This window comes from Gamsiella multidivaricata (assembly GCF_025024155.1).
Source record: "Gamsiella multidivaricata strain RSA 2152 chromosome Unknown BC939scaffold_2, whole genome shotgun sequence".
Taxonomy (NCBI): Eukaryota; Fungi; Mortierellomycota; class Mortierellomycetes; order Mortierellales; family Mortierellaceae; genus Gamsiella; species Gamsiella multidivaricata.
This window is the reverse complement of record NW_026251710.1, coordinates 1,016,854-1,039,572: the sequence shown is the minus strand read 5'-3', so window position 1 is coordinate 1,039,572 and position 22,719 is coordinate 1,016,854. Positions and strand designations below refer to the sequence as shown.

Sequence of the window (22,719 nt, the reverse complement as noted above, 5' to 3'; positions counted from 1 at the left end):
CTACGCCATTGAGGATAGCCTCCTGTTTTACAAAGGCCTAATTTATGTCCCCGACGCCGATGACATTCACCGAGATATCCTGGTCCATTGCCATGACGACCCCACCGCAGGCCACTTTGGCCTCCTGAAGACATTCGAGCTCGTGAATCGAACCTATCACTGGCCAGGCCTTCGCCAATATGTGAAACGTTTTGTCAGTACCTGCGATACGTGCCAGAGGAACAAGTCTGTCCATCACAAGCCTTATGGCCTCCTTCAGTCCTTACCTATACCAGAGAGCCCTTGGTCCTCAATCTCCATGGACTTCATCACGCAGTTGCCTGCGTCCCATGGATTCACGTCCATCATAGTCTTCGTGGACAGGTTAACCAAGATGGCCCACTTCGTTGCTACGCATGACGAGGTCGATGCTGCCGGCACAGTGAGCCTGTTCCTAGACACAGTCGTCCGTGCCCACGGTCTCCCCGACGATATTGTCTCCGACCGTGGCACCACATTCACCGCCCAGTTTACTCGTTCGCTTATGGAAGCCCTAAAGGTCAAACAGAATTTGTCAACGGCTTTTCATCCACAGACTGATGGCCAAACCGAACGAACCAATGCAACGCTTGAGCAATACCTTCGTTGCTTCTTGAACTATCAGCAAGACGACTGGTCCAGACTCCTGCCCTTAGCCGAGTTCACGTACAACAATACCGTTCACTCCTCGACGAACCAGACTCCGTTCATGGCCTTGTATGGATACCACCCTCGGTTCAGCATCCACATCCCACGCGTGTCCCGCCACTCACCTGCCGCCTCTGCCCGAATCATGCTGTTGAAGGGACTGCAGGATGACTTGAAGTTCCATATCGGCGCTGCGCAAGAAGCCCAGGCTCGCTACTTCAATCAGCATGTCCAAGCGCCCCCCGACTTTGCACCTGGTGATAAAGTCTGGCTCTTGAGGCGACACATCAAGACCACGCGCCCTTCCGACAAGCTTGACTACCGCAAGCTGGGGCCATACGAGATCCTCGAACACGTAGGGACTCGTGCTTTCCGACTCCGGCTCCCTGCCTCCATGGCACGAATACATCCTGTGTTCCATGTGTCTCTCCTAGAGCCTCATCAGGCTAATGAGATTCCGAACCGTAGCGCACCGCCTGCCCCACCTGTCGAAGTCGAAGGTCAGATCGAGTATGAGGTCGAAGTCATCTTGGATTCACGACTGCGCAACCGCAAGTTACAGTACCTGGTCGATTGGAAAGACTTTCCTCCAGATGAGAGATCTTGGGAACCCGCTGCAAATGTCTCACACTGCCCAGAGCTCATTGCTGAGTTCCATCGCCAGTATCCAGCAAAGCCCGGTCCAGTTCCTGTCGCTCCTGGAAGTCGCTCCTAAGAGAGGGGATTGTCACGGATAGCACCATAGCGTGTGGTGCAGAGTGACAGTTGAGCTGCGCACACAATTGCTCATATTGATTTGTGACTGCTTCTACGCGCTCACGCGCTTGCACGCGTACCTCTGCCACCGTATGCTCGATCAACATATGTTCAACGAAGTATCTTTATTGATATTGCCATTATCCGGCCCGCCTAGAACCATTGTCCGGCCCGTCTAGAACCATTGCACCAGATCCATACCTTTGTGCTATTCCTAGCAAATATACCTCGCGTCCCGTAGTAGCCATCCGAGTACCCTGACCAAGAATCCTAGAAACACATAAATAGAGCCATAGAATCCATAGCATATAACCTCAGTCTGCAATACATTTCTTCCTTACCTTGTCCACTGTCTGTCTCCTCCATAACACATATACCACTCTTCCAAGTCTGTTCCTGACAGCGCCTCCACCACTGCGCCCCCTGTATATTAGTATAAATACCTCTATCTCTCTGTATAATAAAAATCATCCGTTCTAGCCCTTGTCTCTTGTCCCCTGCCTCTCGTGTTCCTACCTCGTGTCCTCTTGTTCCTGCACTTGTTCCTTCCTTCCTTTTGTTGCTATTACACGGTAGCTTCGTGGTGTCAGCAGATTCCGATCTGTTGATATATCCGTCGGTCACCAAGGTTTTGCGGCCGATCTTCCACGGCCTGGCCTATGCATTGTATACCAAGGAGAGTGTTACCAATGCACTTCACGTCCCCAGCGCAGACTATGTGACGTTACTGGGCATCGTGTCCAAGAACGACTATACCGAGAACATTCCCGGCCTTGGAATAGTTCGCAACTTGGAGATCATCCGCGCTCTACCCCAGTCGCCCGATATTAGCCATATGCTCGATGCTTACAGATTCATGGCAGCCATCAAAACCCACGAGGTTATCGACCAGGGCCGATTCAAGCCATCGGAAGACATCTTTTTGGATCTCGAGGAGAAAGTGCTCCAACTGCAGCCAGGAGATGAGGCCGCCGATGAAGACATGCTCGGCTTTGATTTCAACAGTGCAGAACCGCAGTTCCAGCACCTCAAGCTGCAGCGATTTGCCGTCGCTGCATATCAGCATGCGAGTAGAATAGAAGGTAATTTAAGTGCGACACCACTTCATTCACGCACGCGTTGTACAGATATCAAGTTCTCTAACACCTTTTGCATGGCGATGTATGCGTATATTTACTAGTGCGGTTCCCTTCTACGTTGCGAGGAACTCAAAGCGGAGCCAGTTCCGGCCGATCTTTTCAGACAAGAAATCGACCCTACCACGACAATCGATTGACTTCTTGTAAAAGTGTGGCTGCTCCCGTGACCAAACCTTGGCACGGTTGCTCACTCTATTTACGGCGAGTCCGATCCCCGTGCGAGTTAGACACCCTTTGGTGGAGTCTGCGTGATATCCGGGGAGTGGAAACGATGGTGGATACGCGGGATGATGACTGGATAAGGCTGCTGGAGGAGCGGCGAGACAGGGACAATGGTGGCGAGGACAGAGAGAATGTCCACGAGGAAGAAGGAGAAGGAGTGAGCAGTCAAGAAAACGTACAGCAGGCAGCACCGCCTACCAGGCTATGGACAACGACAGACATATATCACGGGCTCATACCAAAGTTCCTGACAACGGATTGGGCGCTACTCTTGAAGACGTCGAAGAGTATCGCGGCCTACCTGGTTGGACGTTTTGTAGAACGAGTTGAGGCTTTTGGCCGAGAGGAGTTATGGAAGGAGCGATGTAGTGCCACAGTGGCATGGGAAAAGTCCGAGGGCATATGCACGAGGATGAAGAAAGCCGGGGTCCAGGTAGGAGGTGAGACCCAGGGCTTTGTGAGACAACAGCCCCAAGAGGAGGTTACGACAGCGGCGAGGAGGAGAGCAGACAGCCGCTTGGTGGACCATCTCCAGGGAAAGGTGGTGTTGAACGAGATGGAGAGAGGAAGGAGGATAAAATTCATATTGGCCCGTGATCTTGACTAGGAGAGGACCCATCGGACCCGACAGGTTGCGTAGCGGTTTTGGGCCCCGGCTCAAGTATTAGAAACCATACGACTCAGAATGTGCACCATAGGTATTTGGTTCCTCATTTTACATTAGTTTAGTGGGGGCCTCTTGATAGCTATCTTTAGGTAACTATCGGCCGGCTGACAGTCCAAGCCGAGGCTTGGACAATGCAGCCTGTGGCACGCCTGCACGCCTGGGGGGATCTGGCGTCAATAAAAAAAAAAAAAAAAAATTTACGGCGAGTCCGATTCGCCAATTTCGTTTTACTTTTCTTTTTTAAAAAAGGTTATTCTCAACAACGCGTCTCCTACGCGCTCGTCAAGGCTAATAACCATTTTCCTAGAAGCCTAGATCCTTTACAATGGATGACCAAGTGCTCACGCGGGTACTCCATACTTTATAACGCGCTAGATACTCTACATGCCTGAAGAGATCTAGACGCATCCTTTTTTATCTTTATTTTTCTATATAAGCTGGAGTGTGTTCCCCTCCAAGATTAGTTCCGGAGTCTCGACCACACAAATAAACATTCTTCTTCAATACACTTACCTGCCTACCCTGCCTTTCGAACATTCGAGCCCCCCACGACTCGTAAGTCTTGTCAACTTACTCCTGATCTTGATCCGTGGTTGACTCGACTCTTGATATCCACACCTTCCTCCCTCGACCGCGTCACACTTCTCGACTGCCGTACCTCACGATCGCCCACAGCCAAAAGCAAAACCTCCCGTCAAGACTCGGAAGGCGGTCGTGAAGAAGAAGAACAAGAAAAAGAGGAAGAAGGGGGCACTGCCGAGAAAACGGAAAGGGGTGGGCTCTGCCGACCCATCGAATCCACGACCCACTTCTGCAACTGCAGCGGACCGCCGCCTCCGCAAGCTGCATATAACCAAGGCACTCACTGTGGGGAGTATCCAGGCCAACATAAAGCGAATGGATCAGATCTCGGTTGCAGAAAGCAGGTTCCTTTCAGACAGGCTACGTTCAACGGTTGCGATCCTTAACGCGATCCAGATGCATATGTACGAGGCTATTGCACTGGATATCGCGCGGCTTGTTCGTTCCAAGGACACAGTGACAGATGTGACACAGCGGAAGGAGGATATTTTAGACATTATCGACAGCAAGGCCTTCTACTTTGCACTCAACACACTCTTGTGCAGTGGTCAAGAAGGACGATGTTCTCAGGCTGTTCGAGTATCGGTTGCCCCTGCGCGCAGGATGAGCGTTCGAAATACGCCGTTGGTCCCTGGCGTCCCGCAACCGCAAGCACAGGCACAACCACAACCATAACCACAACCAACAGCCGCCCATGCCCGACGTGTCTTTGATGCGTACACGACGCTCACCGGCTTTGTCCCCTTTCGCCAACGAGAACCAGAGATGTTCCCTTCGACGGTCTCGAAGCTTGCTGTTGCGGCAGTCTACAATGCAGTCCGAGTCCATTACTATGGCGCAAAGGTATATTAAAGAGTGTGCAAGATGTATCCGTTGTGTTCCTTGCTTTTCGGAGCACTAGTGTTGACCATTAGCTCTTCAAATTTCTTTAATAGTTTTCCGAGAATGAAGAGCGCCCCGAAACTGTTAATTCGATTGACTACTTCTTCGAAAAGAATACCGAGAAGCGCATGTTTGCAGACTTTGTCAAGGCAAAGTTTGCAGCTGGCTTCGTGTTCTTGTTAGAGGCGGACCTTGTCCATTTATTCTATACAAGCAATACGACACGGCCAATTATAGTCCGAATGCTGAGCGATACAACATCCAACGCTGCGGAAGCCAAGGTCGTCGGCAAGAAAGGGATCCTCATCGAGAAGCTGCTATACAGACTGGACTCGGCGACGCGCTTTGACGGGTATTACAGGAAGGTTTCGCTTCAGAGTGACAGACAGCACCACACAAGGTTCAAGCTTCGGGGCATCATCTGCACGAACGGACTGGTGTTGCATCTTCTTGCGCATGACACAACGACAACACGACGCCGAGCGCCCCGCCAAAGCATCAGGGGCGATGACGACGATGAAAGAGAACACGACGACGACGAGGATGTGACCCTGTTCCACGATGTTGACGGTGACTATGACCTCGACGACGCGTTTCTTGAAAGTGGAGGGGACGAATCTGGTACAGATCCGGTCGCAGCTAAGGCGGGACCCGTCAAGAAGAAACACATCACGCTCCCGTCTTCGACGCCAGAAAGTTCAAAGCGGCAGAGGCTGTCGATACACCAACTGCCACCCACAGACCCTACTGCGACTGCTTCGTCCTCATCCAGCTCAGGAGCTCCATCTGGTCCAACGTCAGGCGCAGATACGATCGATGTCACACGCAACGCCATCAACTGGAAGCGAAGTTCAAAGATCCTAGAAAACGTGGAGGTGCGCTTCAACTCTCCTGGCACTTGTCCACCAGGCGATACTGTGGTCATCGGCATTGACCCGGGTGAGGTTTACACAATGACAGCGACAAGAATCGACCCCGCCTTACCTACGAAAAGAGAGTCTTTACAAATCCGCAGGGCATTCTTCTACAGGCCTTACATGCTCTTCAAGCGTCTCCTAGAAAAGCAGAAGGCCGCGACACGCATTGATGTTCTTGAGGCAAGACTGCCCTCATTTACCGTGGAGAAGATCGAGGAATATCTGGCGTACCTTGAGGCGCCTAGCACGGACGGCACCGCCGCGACCGCCACGAGAATCCGCCTTTTTAACTTTTACAACAGTCAGTGGATGCTAAGGAAGCGCTGGGATCTTCAAAAGGCTCAACAGGCAACGTATGACTACGCAGTTGCGGCCTTGCTTCACCTCGCCGTCAGCAAGGACTTTGTTGGTCAGCCGCTGAGCTCGAAGGATGGTGTAAAAGTGGTGTTTGCAATAGAATTGGGCTCTTTTGATTCGCAAACTGGCCTGCCAAGCAAGCATAGCGCACTCGAGAAGAAATTTGTCGGCAAGGTAAGAAGAAGGAAAAAAAAAAAAAAGGGTGGCATACCATCTCTCATCCGCACTGCAACTTTTTCTCACCTTTTTGTTTGTTCCTTGACGCTGCTGATAGGCAAAGGCTATGGGACACACTGTGGTCGGGGTGCACGAGTACTACACCAGTGCTCGGTGCCCTCGTGACCAGTGTATGGCGTTCTTGGAGTCCGACAAGAGGCGGTCAAAGTACTGCCGAAGCTGCCAAATGTACTTTGATCGCGATATTGTCGGCTCTGAGAACATTGCCACCGTGTGTCTGTCGTAAATCCAGAACCAGTACCAGCTTACCAAGTTCATGCCATCAACATAATCATAGGGGGTCGGAACCCTCTTTCAAAGTTTGTAAGTTCAACATACAAAAAATAACATGCATGAACACCCGAATTCTAACCAGTCACTTTTTTACTTGATTTGGGTAGACAGATACTGTAGTAGGGTCAATCGACTCGAGAAAAAAAAAATTGCTTGCAGACCATGCGTCTCGTGCTCATGTGGATTTATGTTAAAAAAAATGTGCCTAGGTTCTTGCTTTCATCCATCTCCGTCGTTTTCTGACCCACCTACAGGTTTCCTTCAATAGATCTAATGTCTTTGAGGGTTCGCGTTTAAAATAGTCCATCTCCTTCTCTGCCGCTTTCTATTTTCTATGCCTTAGTCCTATTTACCATCGTTCACCGTTTCTAAATGCTTCGCCCACGTTGGACCTACCCTTTCTATATCCCGTTTGTTCTCACTGCGCCTTCCTCCCTTGTTATCTTTCGCCGATGACGATCGCCTTAATTCCATATATTGTTCTGCCACACGTTGTACTTCCACTACCGTGTCGATCATCATACACGACGAACTTTCTCGACATAATCCTGCTGTAGATACAAAAACATGATCTATATACTTGAAATAAACTTGATGCCTAGGTCCCTCCTGGCTCCTCCTGGCATGGGATAGATACTCACTTGATATGGTAGATTTATTCGACCAATTAATTGTCTTTTTCTATTAAAGACCCTTCACGTTTAGTGTTAAAACCGTTTATTCATCTGCTATCTTGTCTTCGTACCCTCCCTATCTTTCGGGATCTTTAACCCACCAATCTCTCACCGAACCTAAGGTTTATTTTGCACTGAATGCATCTTATTTTTTCGGAGGGAGTGAAGGGAACTAGTCTGGTATGGCCTATATAGCACATGACCTAGAATATGCTGCGGAAGATCAGTTTTATTCTTAGCGCTGGTGATCCGTAGGCTTGCAAAGGCAAGGTGCAAAGAGGCACAGCTGTGTGCTAGGCTGTACGCTGTATGCTGTATTTCAAGCAGTGAATTTTGCCATGCTTTTGTTGGGAAGGAAGCCACGGAGCGGAAAAAAAGGAAAATTGGCCAGTGCGCGGAGGGGACGCATCTGGTTTAACAAAAAAAGAAATCCAGGGGCGACAAAGACTTATCCATTGTCTAATTGTTTGATGATATTCCGCCTCTTGAGACGACTCCTGTTAGTTATTTAACATGGATTTTCAAAAGGATATATGCATGCAGTGCAGATACATGCAGAAGCTTGCACTCTTACTGTGCATGGCACTTTATTTATTCCGATTTCTCCACAAAAATAGAGCACAAAAGCCGTGATGATCAATAGAGATCGTTTGCGGTATTTGACCTGCAATCTGTGTTTGGAGTAGATTGAGGGAGGCGAACGAAAACAGGTAGTGTAAAAACATTAGCGGTCAGGCGAGGAACTGAAAGCAAAGAGTTGGTGGCAAGCAATAGACCGACCAATGAAAGTCGCGTTCCTGAAAAAAACGAAGAGGCCATACAAATAAATGGGAAGAAGACGCTGCTGGCGAAGGAAATGGCGATGGCGATGGTGATGACATGGAATGGATGGATGGATCTGATTCGCATTCGCCACGGGGGAAGTGTCAGCTACTGTCTAGGAAAGCCTTAAACACTTTTTTTTGGGGAGTAAGGGTTACTTGCTGGCTGCCCCCTAACTTTTTTTTCTTTTGGTTACTTGCCCTACCTCCTTTTCAAAGTTCAAAGGACAATGGTGGAACGCACACCTCACCTTTCTCTTCTCCTCTTCCTCATTCTCCACCTCTCCTTCTTTCCGTCATTCAACTCCATTCAGATTCAACCCCGCTTTTTGCGCATTCGCCCTTACTTTGCTTTTCTTGATTTTTTTTTTGTTGCGCACTTCTTGGTGGCCTCTGCTTTTCATTGTTAGTCCACACACCTCACACCTTTGGTACCCCACAATCTCACACCTCTATTTTCCTACAAGGAAGACCTTTGCTTGCTGTGCCTTTCGCCAAATCCCTCTCTCCACAAAGGCAAACAGACGACACCATAGCGCCTCCAAATCCCATCCTCACGCCTCCTTTGCAACGCAAGCGACAATTGCTCGTTTTTTTTTCTGCCATATTAGAAATTGGTACTTCCCGCCTTGTTTTACTCCGCCCTTGTTCACAATGGACCGTTCTCTCGATTCGTCCGAACCCACAATGGCCAGGGCCGATACAGCTTGCACAGGGCCCTACAAAGACCTATCCATAGCAAACTTTTCAGATGTATTATGGGCCTCGGCGTCGTCCTCATGTTCATCCCTCCTCTTAGGCACAGGTGTAAGGGACTCGGACAAGGTCATGGTCATGAGCAAGGATGGACATATCACGGACGCGTGTTCAATTAGTCCGCGTGATGAGGCTTCATTGTCCATATCCACTCACAACACAACCTTTACTGCTGCCATCGTCGCAGCTGCTACAACTACTGCTATGCCCAACACTACCGACAACTGCATTCCTCCCTTAACTCAGGACCACAAGCGCAACTTTTCATACGCTAATCTACCGCCAGAACTCATTGTGCACATCTTCAAATTCCTGGTATCAGCACACGACCTCCGCTCTGCAATTCTGGTCTGCAAGATGTGGTGCAATTGCGGAATGGATCTGCTCTGGTCAAAACCTTCTCTTTCGACCTTTGCGACTGCAGAAAGGATGGTGCAGGCCATGGCTGGACCCAACACTGTCTTCCCATATGCCGATTACATTCGCCGACTCAATCTTTCGTTCTTGGCTCCGGACTTGACTGATTTGATTCTGGGACACTTTGCATTGTGCTCGCGCCTAGAGCGACTCTTGCTTGCAGGAAGTATCAACATTACGGACGCCGGCCTGAGGCGGATCCTGTCCAATTGCGCAGGATTATGTTCACTCGATCTATCCGAGATCCCTGCCATAACTGATGCACTGTTGGAGAGTGTTGCGGGAGGGTGTCCTCGGCTGCACACCCTTTACCTGGGTTCGTGCTCGTCTATCACGGACGACTCTGTGGTCAGGATAGCAACGAGCTGTCCTCAGCTCAAGCGGGTAAGACCTCAATGAATATTGTTTCTATGAGTTGCACATTCTCTTTGGCCCCCCCCCCCATGATGGATCCTACTTGTGACAGATCAAGATCTGCCCATACTGCTCTCGGTCCTGCCCCTTGTCTTTGGCTAATACTAGTTTTTCTTTTTATTCCATCTCATTTTTGCACATCTTTACGAAAATAGATAAAGCTGAGTCAATGTGGGTTGTTGACCGACCGGTCTATCTTAACCTTGACAGGGAATTGTCCGCAGTTGATTGAAATTGATATGACCAGCTGCAACCTGGTGTCAAGCGACGCCGTCCACTCTATCTTTGAGAATCTCCCCCAGATTCGTGACATCAACATGACGCTCCTTGCCCACATCTCCGACCAGGCCTTCGCGTCGATCCACCCCTCAACCCATCGATTTGAGCAGCTTCGTATTCTCAACCTCACATCATGTTCGCTCATCACGGACGAAACGCTCATCAGGATCATCCCAGCTGCACCGCGTCTACGGAGTTTGGCCCTCACAAAGTGCGACAAGATCACGGACACCGGTGCCAGTGTGATCAAGACCCTGGGCAAACATCTGCATTATCTGCATCTAGGCCATTGTGTCAAGATCACAGACAGGCTTGTGGCTACATTAGCACAGCATTGTACGAGGATACGATATCTGGATCTCGCCTGTTGTACCAAGCTCACGGACGCCTCTCTGTTTGCGTTGGCACAGTTGCCAAAGTTGCGCAGGATCGGATTGGTCAAGTGCTCGAACATCACGGATCATGGCATCTACGCCATGTTGCTCTCGCAGGTCCTGGCACAGTCCCTGGAGCGAGTGCACCTGTCGTACTGCATCCATCTGTCCGAGAGTGCAGTGGCGGCCCTCGTTACCCAATGCTCTAAACTGACGCACTTATCTGTTACGGGTGTGCACGCATTTATTTCGCCCAATTATCAAAGGTTTTGTCGCGCACCGCCGCCAGAGTTTACAGCTCACCAGCGTGAGGTCTTTTGTGTGTTTTCAGGAAAGGGTGTTCGAGACCTCAGGAGCTATATGCAGGAGAATCCCGTCATGCTTCCTTCGGAGGCCAGTCTGGCAAGCCTGCGGGCGAGCTATGGAAGGGCAACTCTGGCCGCGGATGCTATTGCCTTGGACGGACCAGATCACGAGCAGGAGTCTTCCCTTATGTTGCATTCGCTTACGGCAGCAACGATACTGGCGCAGATGAGCAGTGGCATGTTGGCAACAGATGCAGGAATGATTACGCAGGCCACAGGGGATCAACCGCTGGAGACCCTAGCAACAGCAGCGGCGGCAGAGGTAGCAGTTGCGACCGAGGGAGAAGAAGGGGTAGAGGCGGATGGGCCTGCGGATATGGAGGGTGTACTCGAGGAATCGACGCAAGGGCCACTGGTATTTCTTGAGGACTCAGGACGGTCGAGCTCTTCCTTTCCAGGTCCTTCATCACCAACCAGGTTTCCTGTCCTCCAACACCCTCACCATCGTGCTCCTCACTACTACCATAGCCATCGAACTGATCCTGGCGCTGTCGTGCTGGACGGGTCGGACATGGAGGTGGACCAAGCGTTTGAAGAAGATGCACAGGGCACTGACAATCCAGGAAGACTACCAAGCCCAGGCACACTGGCGCGATCGCTGAACAGGGAAAGTGAGGGAAGTGGCGCGGGCAGTGCCAGCCCCGCTGAAGAGGAGGAAGAGGAAGCAGATGACGAGGACGAGGAGCTCTAGGGGGAGGCGGAGGAGGGCTGTTTCTGCCATAGACCACATAGTCGTCTTTCAATGCTAAAGATAAGAAACCCCTGGCATAATCCGAATAGCATCGAAAGTGTAATGATGCTGTAGTTTTGATTTGAGCTGCAGAATGAGTTCAGGGGCGCAACTCTGTGTGGAAGGTACTTCCGTGTCTTTTCCTCCTCTTCTTGCATCCCTTCCCAATTCATCGCCTCATTCACTTCATTCCATCCCTCACACTCCCACTTCACCATGACAGCCTCTAAAAGTAAGCCCAAGGGAATGGTTGCTTAATGCCCAGAATGTATTAGGGCAGCACTTTAACCTATTCTATGGATATTGCATCCAGATTTGACAATCTACGCGACAGATATGAACATCGCGCATATGCACGATGATCGTAAGCCCAAACCGGCGACGGAGGACATTGAGCAGATCTCTTGGCAGCTTATCCACCACCCATTGAGCCCTGGGAGCGACATCAAGGTTGCAAACCTCGTCTCGGTCTCCTGGCTGGACGTCGCGGCCATGTTTCGAGACGCCAATGCGCCCTCCGAGACTGGACGGTACAGTGTCCACTGGAGAATCAACCTGAACGGATCCGCATCGGAGGCGGTCGTTGCTGGCACTGAATTCCGTGCCATTGTGTTCAATAAGAACGAGGTAGGTTGATTATTTAAATTAACCGATCCCTTTGAGGATGGAAAGCGAACTCAAGCACTGACAGTTTTGTTCTTTTTTTTTTTTTTTTTTTTTTTTTTTGGTGGGGCCATTCTTCAAATAGGACCCGCTGTCAGATGCTCTGTCCAAGAACCGCACCCCCGATATTTCATTCAAGCCCACGAACGTACAAGAGCTAATGCAGCATACGGACCGACCCGGCAGTGTACCGGGACGACCCAAGAATCTTCAAGAGGCTGTGGCTCTCCAAGAAACGCCTGGATATAACCCCAATGTCCAGGGATTCTTCACACTAACCCTGCCCGGCGAACTTGACATCGAAGGAGGCAATGTTGGAGGCGTGTTGGTCCAGATTCAGAACCATTCCAGGCGAGTAATAACAACGTATCTATGTTTCGTTTGTCATAGGCTCAAGACGTTAAAGCTGATATCTGGTTTTATTACGGTTGTATATTCAAAAATAGTACTTCGAAGAGTGGATTCCAGATCGAGTCAGTCCAACTCCTTCGCGTAGAGTAGAACAAAGAAGGACTGCGACCAATACGCGTTTTTTCTTCAATAAAACGACTACTTACAAAAGAAAGAAATCGTATAGCATGTGTTTCTGTCTGGCAACAAAAAGAATTAATGTGTTCGAACTGGTGGAGGCTTGTAGCGGGACCGCCGCGAAGATCCCATGTTCAGCTGCATATTCATCGCTGCTAGCTGTAAAGGATCTTGTTGCTGTTGCTGCTGAAGATACACCTGCTGCTGTTGCTGCTGCTGCTGCCGCTGGGCCATCAGACTACCGAGCCCCAGTGGTGAAATCGGGGACGCCGGACTCGAGGCAATTGAGGACGTTGGTGAAGGCATACTTGTCAACAGCGGGGGGATCGCATTTGTATTTCCGTCTCCTGCAAGCATGGCTGCATACTGCATCAACTCATGGGCCATTGGGATCGTCACATTGGAGTTCAAACCGGACCCTTGCCATCCTTGCTTCTGTTGATGCAGCTGCTGCACTTGCTGGTAGAGATGTCTTTGATACGCGGTGAGCTGTTGGAGGGCTTGCTGCTGCTGCTGGAAGGTCTTGCCTCGCCTCAAGGAGGGTACATTGGGTAGACGTGCTTGTTGGCCATTCATGGCACCAGCACCGCTATCGCGGCCTGTTCCTCTGCCGCCGTGGTTGTTGCCACGACCACGGCCACCCCGACCGCCACCACGGCCACCACGGCCAGCATTTTGGTGCTGTTGTTGCTGCTGAAAATGCTCATGAGGATGACCCGAGTGACTCTGGATCTGCCCTCCATATGCCTGGGCCAAGGCCAATAGACCCACCTTTGTACCATTATACTCGCGACTGTTCACCATCCTTGCCCACACATCATTGACCTGTTGCCTCTGTTGTTGGTGCTGCTGCTGGTGCGGTTGGAAGAACGAATGCTGCTGCGGTTGTTGTTGAGACATTTCCATCTCTATCTCCATCCGCTTCATAAAGCCTGTCAGCTGTCCAAACTGCACCGGACACTCTCTCGCGAATCCAGCCATCAACTGCACAAATGTCTGCTCATCCCTCACTCTCAATTCCTGCAGTCTCGTCAAGAACTCCATCTGGGCACGCCGCTGTTCGCGCTGAGCCTCGGCTGCTTGGAAAAATGCCCAGGGTCCTGGCGTGAAATGAGATGGGCTTGGTGTGGGGGCGAACAGGGTCGAGGGAGGATCTAGTTCCATCATCGAGGGCTCACGACGCAGCGCACGAAGCGAGGGCAGGTCAAGGTCCATAAAGGACCTTTGGCGGGTCGTTTGTCGACGGAGTAAGGACGGCGGATGGCCAGGACCGGTGCGGCGGAGGATCCCAGGAGTATCGGCATGCCCTGCAGAGGAAGAGGAAGGTGTTTCTGCTGAGCGGGTGAGGGTGCTGTGCTTCTGGCGGAGTTCGATAGGACGGCGTTTGCGGTGGACGGTAGGGGCATGCTTTAGGATAGATAGCTTGGATTGGCCGATTTGGGGCTTCATGTTGCTTAAGTGTTGTGGGTATGGACAATAGGAAGGAGAGGGCGTGAGGAGGTGGAAAAAGAAAAAGTGATGAGGAAAAGAGAAAGAGGAATGAACAAAAAAAAAAAAAAGGAAGAAAAAGAGCGGCCCGGTCGAGGCGAGCGTGAGAGCTGCTGGTAGGAAGAAAGAGTCGGCGAGCGAGGCAGGGTCAGGGGCAACTGAACTCGACGGACGAGTGGGAGGGTGTCCAGCTGTTGCGGGTGCTGCATCTTCACTGCATTCATGCGTCTTTTTCTTTTCCCGTGCAGAACACACGGCCCAGCACAATGCGGGGACAAAAAAGGAAATGCCCCCCTCGTCTTTTTTAGTGGCAAAATGGTGGCAAAACCTAAAAGTGCAGCGGAGAGTTTTTATTCTAATAAGAGGAGTGTATTTTCTACAGCTGGGGGATGAACTCCTTTGCGCGGAGGTAGTCGAGAATGATCTACAAGAAAGTACAGAAGAGCGATAAGTGACCGATATCTCAGACTGGAGAGGGAAAAAAGTATACCTTACAAAGCGCTAACTATACCTGAACACCCTCCTCGATCGAGACCTTGTCCGTGTGGATGTGGATCTCGGGGTTGACTGGGGCCTCATATGGTGCAGAGATGCCGGTGAATTCTACGTTGTGATTTACAGGGAATGTTACGATGGTAAGTTCAAAGCGTTTCTCGTATTGACGTACGTCCGCAGCAGCAACAGTAACCCATACCCTTGATCTCGCCAGCCTTGGCCTTCTTGTACAAGCCCTTAGGGTCACGCTCCTCGACAATGGACAAGGGGGCATCAGCAAAAATCTATCCGATAGGTGGGTCCGGTGTCAGTACTCGTAGCATCATTCCAGACTGGTTGTGGATCTGGTACTCCACATAATTGCCCTTTGCCGCTGTTCAATTGGTACCTCAATGAAGGGGATGTTGGCCTCCTCGTGCAACTTCCTAGCAGCATCTCGGTCCGAAATGTAAGGGCTGATAAATGCTGTAATGGCGATCTGAGTCGAGTCCGCAAACAGCTTCGAGACCTATTTTAGTTAGTATAAAGGCCCCATTTGTAAAAGGTCAGCCTTCATTGATAAAAGTTCGATAATACACAGAGACACATGGTAGTGATCGAAATGGTACCTCGGCAATGCGGCGAATGTTCTCTGTGCGGGCATCAGGTCCGAAGCCGAGATCCTTGTTCAATCCAAAGCGGATGTTGTCGCCATCGAGACGGTAGGCTGCGATCTTGAGAGAGACCAAATGCTGCTCCAGGGCAGAAGCCAATGTTGACTTGCCGGATGCAGACAGGCCAGTGAACCAGATGGTGAGACCCTATGTTATGTAGGAAACAGAATAACAAAGGAAGATCAGTCATGATGTTCAAATAGGTTGCCAAGGGGATCTTTGTGAGCGACACCACCAACTACAATATGCCGGCGAGCAATTGAAGGATTGGGGCGGGCCATGTGGGTGCGAGGAGCGGTTTATGGCATGACGATGAGAGGACGGACCTTCTGGTTTAATTCCTTCTGACGCTCATCGCGAGTGAAGGCGCCGTGATGCCAGGTGATGTTTGTAGCGACCATTGTGTGATATTGATGTACGTCTGTAAGTTGAGGCAAAGGGCGTCGGACTGGTTAAGGTCGAATGAATGAGGAAGAAGGATCAGTGAGAAGGAATGCAAGATGAATGAGATGCAAGAAAAAAAAAAGCGCAAGGAAGCAAACCGGAGAAAACTAAGAAAACATCAATATCTTGATCTGATGCGATGGCGCTATAGGATTATAGGTGCTTTGCCGTAATTGCTACTGCAGAGACCGAGCGCGCACTTCGGCCCATCTATGTTCTCATCCATCTCGCCCCTGATTGGCTGGCTCGAATCCGTACCTGGTGTGCCCCGTCCCCACAGCACAGTCACCCTTCTTTCTCTGATCTTGAGGCCCTGAATTCTAGATATTCCATCGTGCTGCAAAGTCGCGTCTTCTTGACCATATCCTGCGCGACCAACACAGCTGTGCCCTGCATACGGGATGCAGAAGCATCCGTGCCTTAGCAACAACTTGTACAACTTAAACCTCGTCCTAAAGTTTGGTAGGCCTTAAGGAAGTCATACCAAAAAAGAGAATGGATCAGGACCAATGGCCAGTTGAGGGTATGCATTCCTTACGTCCCTAATGCATTGATATATCTTTAGATTATCTTTTTACCTTGCCCACACAATGACCCTCTGACATAATTGCAGCGGGCGGAGCAACTATATTACACAGCACAGGTTTCCGCTTTGTACGGCACTTAATGAAACTTCCCTTATAAGTTCGTCTTGTTTAGTCAGCGCATTCTTAACATGCCTTCCTTCAGATATGACTGATTTACACCTCCTCCATCCATGATAGCGAGGGCATTAGAATTAGTGAGCCATTCCGCCGGAAGCTCATTACGCTTAAGGAGGGTTTTTTCTGGGAAGGTAGCATCGGAAAAGCGGCGCGAGCCACACAGGAAGGACCGCAGTAAACGACTGAGGGATTTGCATTATTGTTCGTAAAAATAGACGAGAGTACGTGGCACAAAAAAGTCGACCAGTACAAAAACAATGGCAAAGAGTCCATATTTAAGCATCGACGCCGGCAAGGAAGAAGGCAAAACACTCGTCATCCTCCCGCCTTGATTTCTTTGGCATCACGTTTTCAGTGTAAAAGTAAGAGATCTTTCCTATGCAAACGCTACAGCAACCGTTTCTCCTGGCGCTCGAGGGCAACTTGGAGGAAAAGTCGAACCTGTCTAAGGACTCCTTCTGTCGACTGCCGGAAGGCTGGGTAAGTTTATTAAGTGCGCTTGCGAGCGATCAAGTTATAATTGCACCCGTCGATTGAAAATATATGTCTGCATGCAACTCACTTAAGTGCCGCCACGACAATTCTGCGCTTCCTTTCATACATCATGTAGGGCCCAGCAAGCCGTGGAAGATTTGGTTTCACGCTTTGCTTTGAGTACTGGTATGAAGAAAGCTAAGCAACTGAACCGCTACATGGTATTCAACAGGTGACTCACAATGACGCTTGGCCATAATTCTTCGCTGGTTTCTTGTAGCGTGCTCCTAGGTCTACTCTCGGTCCTGGCCTTGGTATCGTTCGTGGCTCGCGTCATTTACCTGAAGAGAGAACGCAAACTCCATGGCTTGGGAAGAACCGGCCTGATCTATTGGCCCACACAGATCTTCATGGGCACAGCAGCACTATCGGCCTTTGTCAGTGCCCTGTTGTCGATCATCCAGTCGAGTGAACCATCTCCGGCTGCCATTACTGGCTATTTCGCGTTAGGGTCTGCATGGGTACGCGGGAGCAAGCAGAGTAATTATGAGGCTGAACTATCTGGACATCTGGGCTAATGCATTGGACTTGAATCTGCATGTTGTTAAATGTATAGGGTCTTGCGGTCTTCCTCAACTATTACGAGCACTTATACACTATCCGGTCGTCCGACCTCATATTTTCGTATTATGTGCTGTCCATTTCTGCCCTGTCAATCCATGCCAGGACACTCAACATCCTTTCTGAAACATCAACCGAGGTCTCGCTGCAGTTGATCACGATATGGGCCATGATTGCATCCCTTCTGCTCGGTTTCATTGTAGAGGCATGGCCCCGCGGACACACCAAAGTCCAGCAAGCAAGCACCGCAACTATTTACGAGAAAGCCAATCTTTTTTCCCAGGTCACCTATTACTTCTACCAGTCGATCATCTCACGCTCTGTCAAGAGGACCCTAACGCCGGATGATGTCGCCAACCTGTTGCCTGACAGTATTGTGTCATCCAATGCTCATGCACGACTCAACTACTACTGGACCAGGGCTACCCAAAGCGCAAAAGCGAAGCACAGAGCGGGATGGAGCTCCCAGAATCTAGGACACGCCCCCGCACCTTCCTTATTCCGAGTAATTTTACGGTTTTACAGGCCTAAAATGCCTGCAATGGTCGCTCTACGCCTATCACGAGTATTTGCAAACTATGCGGTTCCGGCCATCTTGAGTCTTCTCCTGGCGTATTTTCAAGATATTCAGCATGAAAGAGAGTCGGCATATGCTCATCCTGACATCGAGCCATCCCGCATCGATGTATCCGGCTACACCAATACCGTTGACGGCTCGAGCTACAAAACAAGCCTTGAATATGGCCTCACGCTGGCCATAGCTATGTTCTTGGCTGGGCTCGCGAATGCCGTACTCTTGGTCGTAACCCGGCAATATTATGTGATGTGCGGACTCCAAGTCCGAGCAGCCTTGATCTCTATGGTATACCGGAAAGCTCTGCGATTGTCTCCAGGAGCGAAACAAAAGTCAACAACAGGCGCGATTACGAACCATATGTCTGTCGATGCGGATATTTGGGGAGATGGCGTTATTTTCTTGACCATGGGAATATCGATCCCAGCCGAGATTGCTATCGGAATCTGGCTATGTAGGTGTGAATGTGGAGCGAGTGATCAAAAGAAAATTCCTTCAGGACCTGATACTGACTATCCTTTGATTCTTTAGTATATCTATTGCTAGGATGGAGTGCTGGAATAGGCCTGCTGGTACTGGTGGCCCTTTCACCACTTCAGATCTGGCGCGGCAGGGCCTTCAGCAAGCTACAGCGTCAAAAGTGGACCCAAATGGACGAGCGCATCCGCCTCACCACGGAAACGCTTTCTGCTATCAAAGTTGTCAAGCTCTATGCCTGGTAAGCACAAGCTCCATCGCTCTTTTTTTTTTTTTTTTTTTGCTACCGGCAATACTTATCTCTTTTCTTTATATAATAGGGAGAGTCCTTTCCTAAAAAAAATTCTTAACGTTCGCAACCGTGAACTCGGCGTACTTCGCCGGATGGGAATGGTATCTGCAGTCATGTCCACTATATCTTCCTCTTCAACAGTTATCGTCTGCCTTATCACACTCTCTGTGTACGCTGCGTGGGGCGGTCCCGATTTCACACCCATCGAACTCTCTCCGCAGGCAGTTTTCGTGAGCATGACCCTCTTTGCAATGCTCAAGACCCCCATTACCAGCATAAGTGAGGCGATCACGTCGGTGGTCAGCCTCTTGGTGAGTACCCAACGAATTCAGGACTTTTTGTTTCAGGAAGAGACGGATAAGGATGCTATCGTTCGCGAGCTTGATATTTCGAAGCGTCAGCCAGACGAACCGCTTGTGTTGATTCGGGATGGAACGTTCGCGTGGACGAAGCAGGAGATTATCGATGCAAGCACCGCGGAGGAGATTGATGAAGCGGACGAAGCTCGCGGTCTTTTATTTGAACAGGAGGAAGAAGAGGCGAGAGGACGCAACACAGGGTTTATGCCGACCTTGAAGAAAATCTCGCTGTCTATCGACAATGAATCTTTGGTTGCTGTGGTGGGACGCATCGGTCAAGGAAAGTCATCTCTGATAAGCGCCATTATCGGAGAGATGTACAAGGTTCAGGGCCATATCAAGACGATCGGACGGATTGCATATGTGCCTCAGCAAGCCTGGATCTTGAATGCAACTCTGCGCGAGAACATCCTGTTTGGCAAGGACTTTGACCACGATCGTTATTACCGTGTCCTACGCGCTTGCGGACTTGAACCAGATGTCGAGATGCTGCCCGCGGGAGACTTGACCGAGATTGGCGAGCGTGGTATCAACTTGTCGGGCGGACAGAAGCAGCGAGTGTCACTAGCTCGAGCGGTGTATGACGATGCGGACATCTATTTGCTGGATGATCCTTTAAGCGCCGTTGATGCTCATGTGGACCAACATCTGTGGACGAACGTGGTCGGACCACAAGGTCTGTTGTGCCGAAAGACAAGGATCTTGGTCACTCATGGAATCCACCACCTGCAGCAAGTCGACCGTATCATTCTTCTTAAAGATGGCCGAGTGGAAGAAGATGGGCGTTACGAGGAGCTGATGGTCGCAGAAGGAGTCTTTGGCCAGCTGATCAAGGAATACTCTGTTACCCATAGAGAGGAACTTACTGCAGCAGCGGAAGCCGTTCAGGTCGAGTCTACTGGTGCGTCTCGAACTGGAAGGACGGCAGAGTCATCTGGTATCGTAGCAAAACAGGCGGCGAGCGATACTGAAACAAGCAGCCAGGCAAGCACAGGAGAAGGAACGGTCAAAGATGTGGCCAAGGGAAAGGTGCAAAGGGATAATAGAAATAAGGGCGCCAGGAGAAATACGAGCGCGCAGCTCGTTGCGGCTGAGAAGATCGAGGTCGGAGATGTCCGAATGAGTGTTGTCAAGGGCTACCTAGATGCTTTGTAAGTTCATTGCAATCACCTTGATCTGTTCGAGATCTGGTATTGCATTTGTGCCAGCAGGCTAGTATATTGTACTTCTAACGCAACCATCTTCTTCCTCGATATGCGTCCTTGCAGCTCCTACAAGTACACGGCGATTGTGATCGCGCTCCATGTTTTAACACAGATCTGCCTGGTTAGCACCAACCTATGGCTCAAGCACTGGATTAACACGAGCAAGGAAAACAGCGACGAAAATCCACCATCACTCTGGTTTTTTATTCTCGTTTTCACGATATTGACCTTTGCCCACGTGGGTACTTGCGTCGTTCTCTTCTGGGTCGCCTTTGCGGTGGCCAGAATTCGTGCTTCTAAACAGCTGCATCAACACTTGATGGCGACACTCATGCGTTTGCCTCCTGCGTTCTTTGATACAACACCGTAAGTCATTATTGCCACGGACCCGCTTACTTTTGTTTTTGATTCCATTCATATTTCATTTAGTGTGCTTGCTAAGCTTATATCATCCCCTAGACTTGGCCGGATTATTAACCGCGTTTCAAGCGACATCGCCTCAATTGATGACCGCCTGCCGGCGAAACTTTTTGAAGCGACACTGCAGGCCGTCAGTCTGCTCGCATCGCTCACTGTCGTCGCTGTAACCACACCGGTCTTCTTGTTCGCTGCACCCTTCATGTTCGCTGCTTACCGTACCATCCAGTCCTACTACCTGCACGCCTCACGTGCTTGCAAACGCATGTTCCAGGTCACAAAATCGCCCATCTTCCAGCACTTTCAAGAGACCCTCGGGGGAGTTTCGACCATCCGCGCGATGGGCCTGCAGGACCGATTTATCCAGGCGAACGCAGCGAAGAACGATTTGCATACCAATGTCTATGTGGCACTTGGATACTGTATCCGATGGGTCGAGATTCAGACGCAGCTCATGAGCTGTTTGGTGACCCTGATGGCCTCACTTTGGTTCGTGTTGGCAACTCGGGACGTTGATGGAAACGGCAGGTCCGTGGTGGATGCGGCAACTGCAGGACTGGCGCTGAGCTTTGCAATGAACATTTCTCAATCGCTGATCTGGTTCACGAGGACGTATTGCGATCTGTTCACACATCTTATCAGTGTCGAAAGAGTTCAGGAGCTAGCCGAGATGAAGACGGAGGCACCACTTTGGACGGACCCAGATTCAGAAGCTGGATGGGCGTTGGAACAAAGTCGCTGGCCGCCACAGCGTGGATCTATTGCGTTTGTGGACTACTCTACTAGATATAGAGAGGGCCTGGATTTAGTGCTGAAGCATGTCTCATTTGTGGTCGACGGTGAGGAACGCGTGGGTATTGTCGGTAGGACAGGCGCAGGCAAGTCCAGCTTGACGTTGGCGTTGTTTAGGATGGTGGAGGCTGCAAACAGCTACTGGGCCAGGGCTTCTGATAACAGCGGCAGACCAATCGAGTCGAACAGCACGACGGACGATGCAGACAACGGACAAGAAGAAAACATCGACGGCGGGAAGATTGAAATCGATGGCATTAACGTCTCCACCCTCGGCCTCGCGGATCTCCGCCAGCAACTTGCCATTATTCCGCAGGAACCCGTCCTTTTTGCTGGTTCAATTCGCGAGAACCTTGATCCTTTTCAAGAACTAGAGGATGTAGTCCTGTGGGAAGCCCTTGGGCGTGCTCATCTCAAGGACCACATTTCGTCGTTGCCAGGCAGGTTGTCGTTTGAGGTCTCTCAGAACGGCGAGAACTTTTCGGTTGGCCAGCGGTCGTTGATCTGCCTTGCGCGAGCTCTTCTGCGCAAGACCAAGATCCTTATCTTGGATGAGGCCACGTCTGCTGTTGATGTCGAGACCGACGAGCTGATCCAGAGAACCATCCGCACAGAGTTCAAAGATAGGACTATCCTTACCATTGCACATCGTATCAAGACCGTGATGGATTCAGACAAGATCCTTGTCCTAGACCAGGGATGTGTGGTCGAGTATGACTCACCAAAGGCATTAATTCATAGAGAGACATCCCTGTTTCACAAGCTTGCCAAGCAGGCGGGGGAATTGTAGACTAGATACATCCTAGACTATGTAGAAAAAGAAATAAATATACGTTTCGGTCATCAAACACTACGGTGATATTACATTCTTCTCAGCAGCGCTTTCAATCTATGCAAAAAAGAGGATTAGGTATTTGATGATGACTAGAACTGTCAAAATATTAACGACTGCAGCAACATATAGCCTGACGATTGACGTCGTCTACACCATGCGGACGAAACGTT

At 50.3% G+C, this 22,719-nt stretch overlaps 7 protein-coding genes across 7 annotated transcripts; 4 read left to right on the top strand and 3 right to left on the bottom strand.

Moving 5' to 3' along the window:
* Positions 1-1,891: 1,891 nt before the first annotated feature.
* Positions 1,892-2,602, top strand: BC939DRAFT_514219 (uncharacterized protein; the record flags this gene model as incomplete). Its single annotated transcript, XM_051561128.1, has 2 exons — positions 1,892-2,504; positions 2,550-2,602. Coding segments are annotated over 2 exons (666 nt in total), but the record flags the coding sequence as incomplete, so codon positions are not given.
* A 5,376-nt stretch (positions 2,603-7,978) lies between these two features.
* BC939DRAFT_435695 (uncharacterized protein) lies at positions 7,979-8,328 on the bottom strand. Its single transcript, XM_051553531.1, has one exon. The coding sequence runs from the start codon at positions 8,279-8,281 to the stop codon at positions 8,009-8,011; it is 273 nt and encodes a 90-aa protein (XP_051417653.1). The 5' UTR covers positions 8,282-8,328; the 3' UTR covers positions 7,979-8,008.
* A 552-nt stretch (positions 8,329-8,880) lies between these two features.
* Positions 8,881-11,489, top strand: BC939DRAFT_498581 (uncharacterized protein; the record flags this gene model as incomplete). Its single annotated transcript, XM_051559833.1, has 2 exons — positions 8,881-9,750; positions 9,936-11,489. 2 exons carry the CDS (start codon positions 8,881-8,883, stop codon positions 11,487-11,489), a joined length of 2,424 nt encoding a protein of 807 aa, XP_051417652.1.
* A 321-nt stretch (positions 11,490-11,810) lies between these two features.
* BC939DRAFT_105763 (uncharacterized protein) lies at positions 11,811-12,742 on the top strand. Its single transcript, XM_051549880.1, has 2 exons — positions 11,811-12,155; positions 12,277-12,742. Exons 1-2 carry the CDS (start codon positions 11,865-11,867, stop codon positions 12,685-12,687), a joined length of 702 nt encoding a protein of 233 aa, XP_051417651.1. The 5' UTR covers positions 11,811-11,864; the 3' UTR covers positions 12,688-12,742.
* Positions 12,743-12,763: 21 nt separating this feature from the next.
* On the bottom strand, positions 12,764-14,272 carry BC939DRAFT_435692 (uncharacterized protein). Its single transcript, XM_051553530.1, has one exon. It carries the CDS (start codon positions 14,166-14,168, stop codon positions 12,798-12,800), a length of 1,371 nt encoding a protein of 456 aa, XP_051417650.1. The 5' UTR covers positions 14,169-14,272; the 3' UTR covers positions 12,764-12,797.
* Positions 14,273-14,514: 242 nt separating this feature from the next.
* Positions 14,515-15,883, bottom strand: BC939DRAFT_524755 (adenylylsulfate kinase). Its single transcript, XM_051561280.1, has 6 exons — positions 15,682-15,883; positions 15,311-15,502; positions 15,091-15,210; positions 14,902-14,986; positions 14,719-14,810; positions 14,515-14,631 (listed from the first exon to the last, which is right to left on the bottom strand). The coding sequence occupies exons 1-6, from the start codon at positions 15,754-15,756 to the stop codon at positions 14,584-14,586; spliced, it is 612 nt and encodes a 203-aa protein (XP_051417649.1). The 5' UTR covers positions 15,757-15,883; the 3' UTR covers positions 14,515-14,583.
* Positions 15,884-16,799: 916 nt separating this feature from the next.
* On the top strand, positions 16,800-22,560 carry BC939DRAFT_435689 (uncharacterized protein). The gene is made up of 8 exons (XM_051553529.1): positions 16,800-16,983; positions 17,114-17,163; positions 17,258-17,498; positions 17,594-18,626; positions 18,704-18,890; positions 18,970-20,451; positions 20,569-20,871; positions 20,965-22,560. Exons 1-8 carry the CDS (start codon positions 16,882-16,884, stop codon positions 22,502-22,504), a joined length of 4,938 nt encoding a protein of 1,645 aa, XP_051417648.1. The 5' UTR covers positions 16,800-16,881; the 3' UTR covers positions 22,505-22,560.
* Positions 22,561-22,719: the final 159 nt, after the last annotated feature.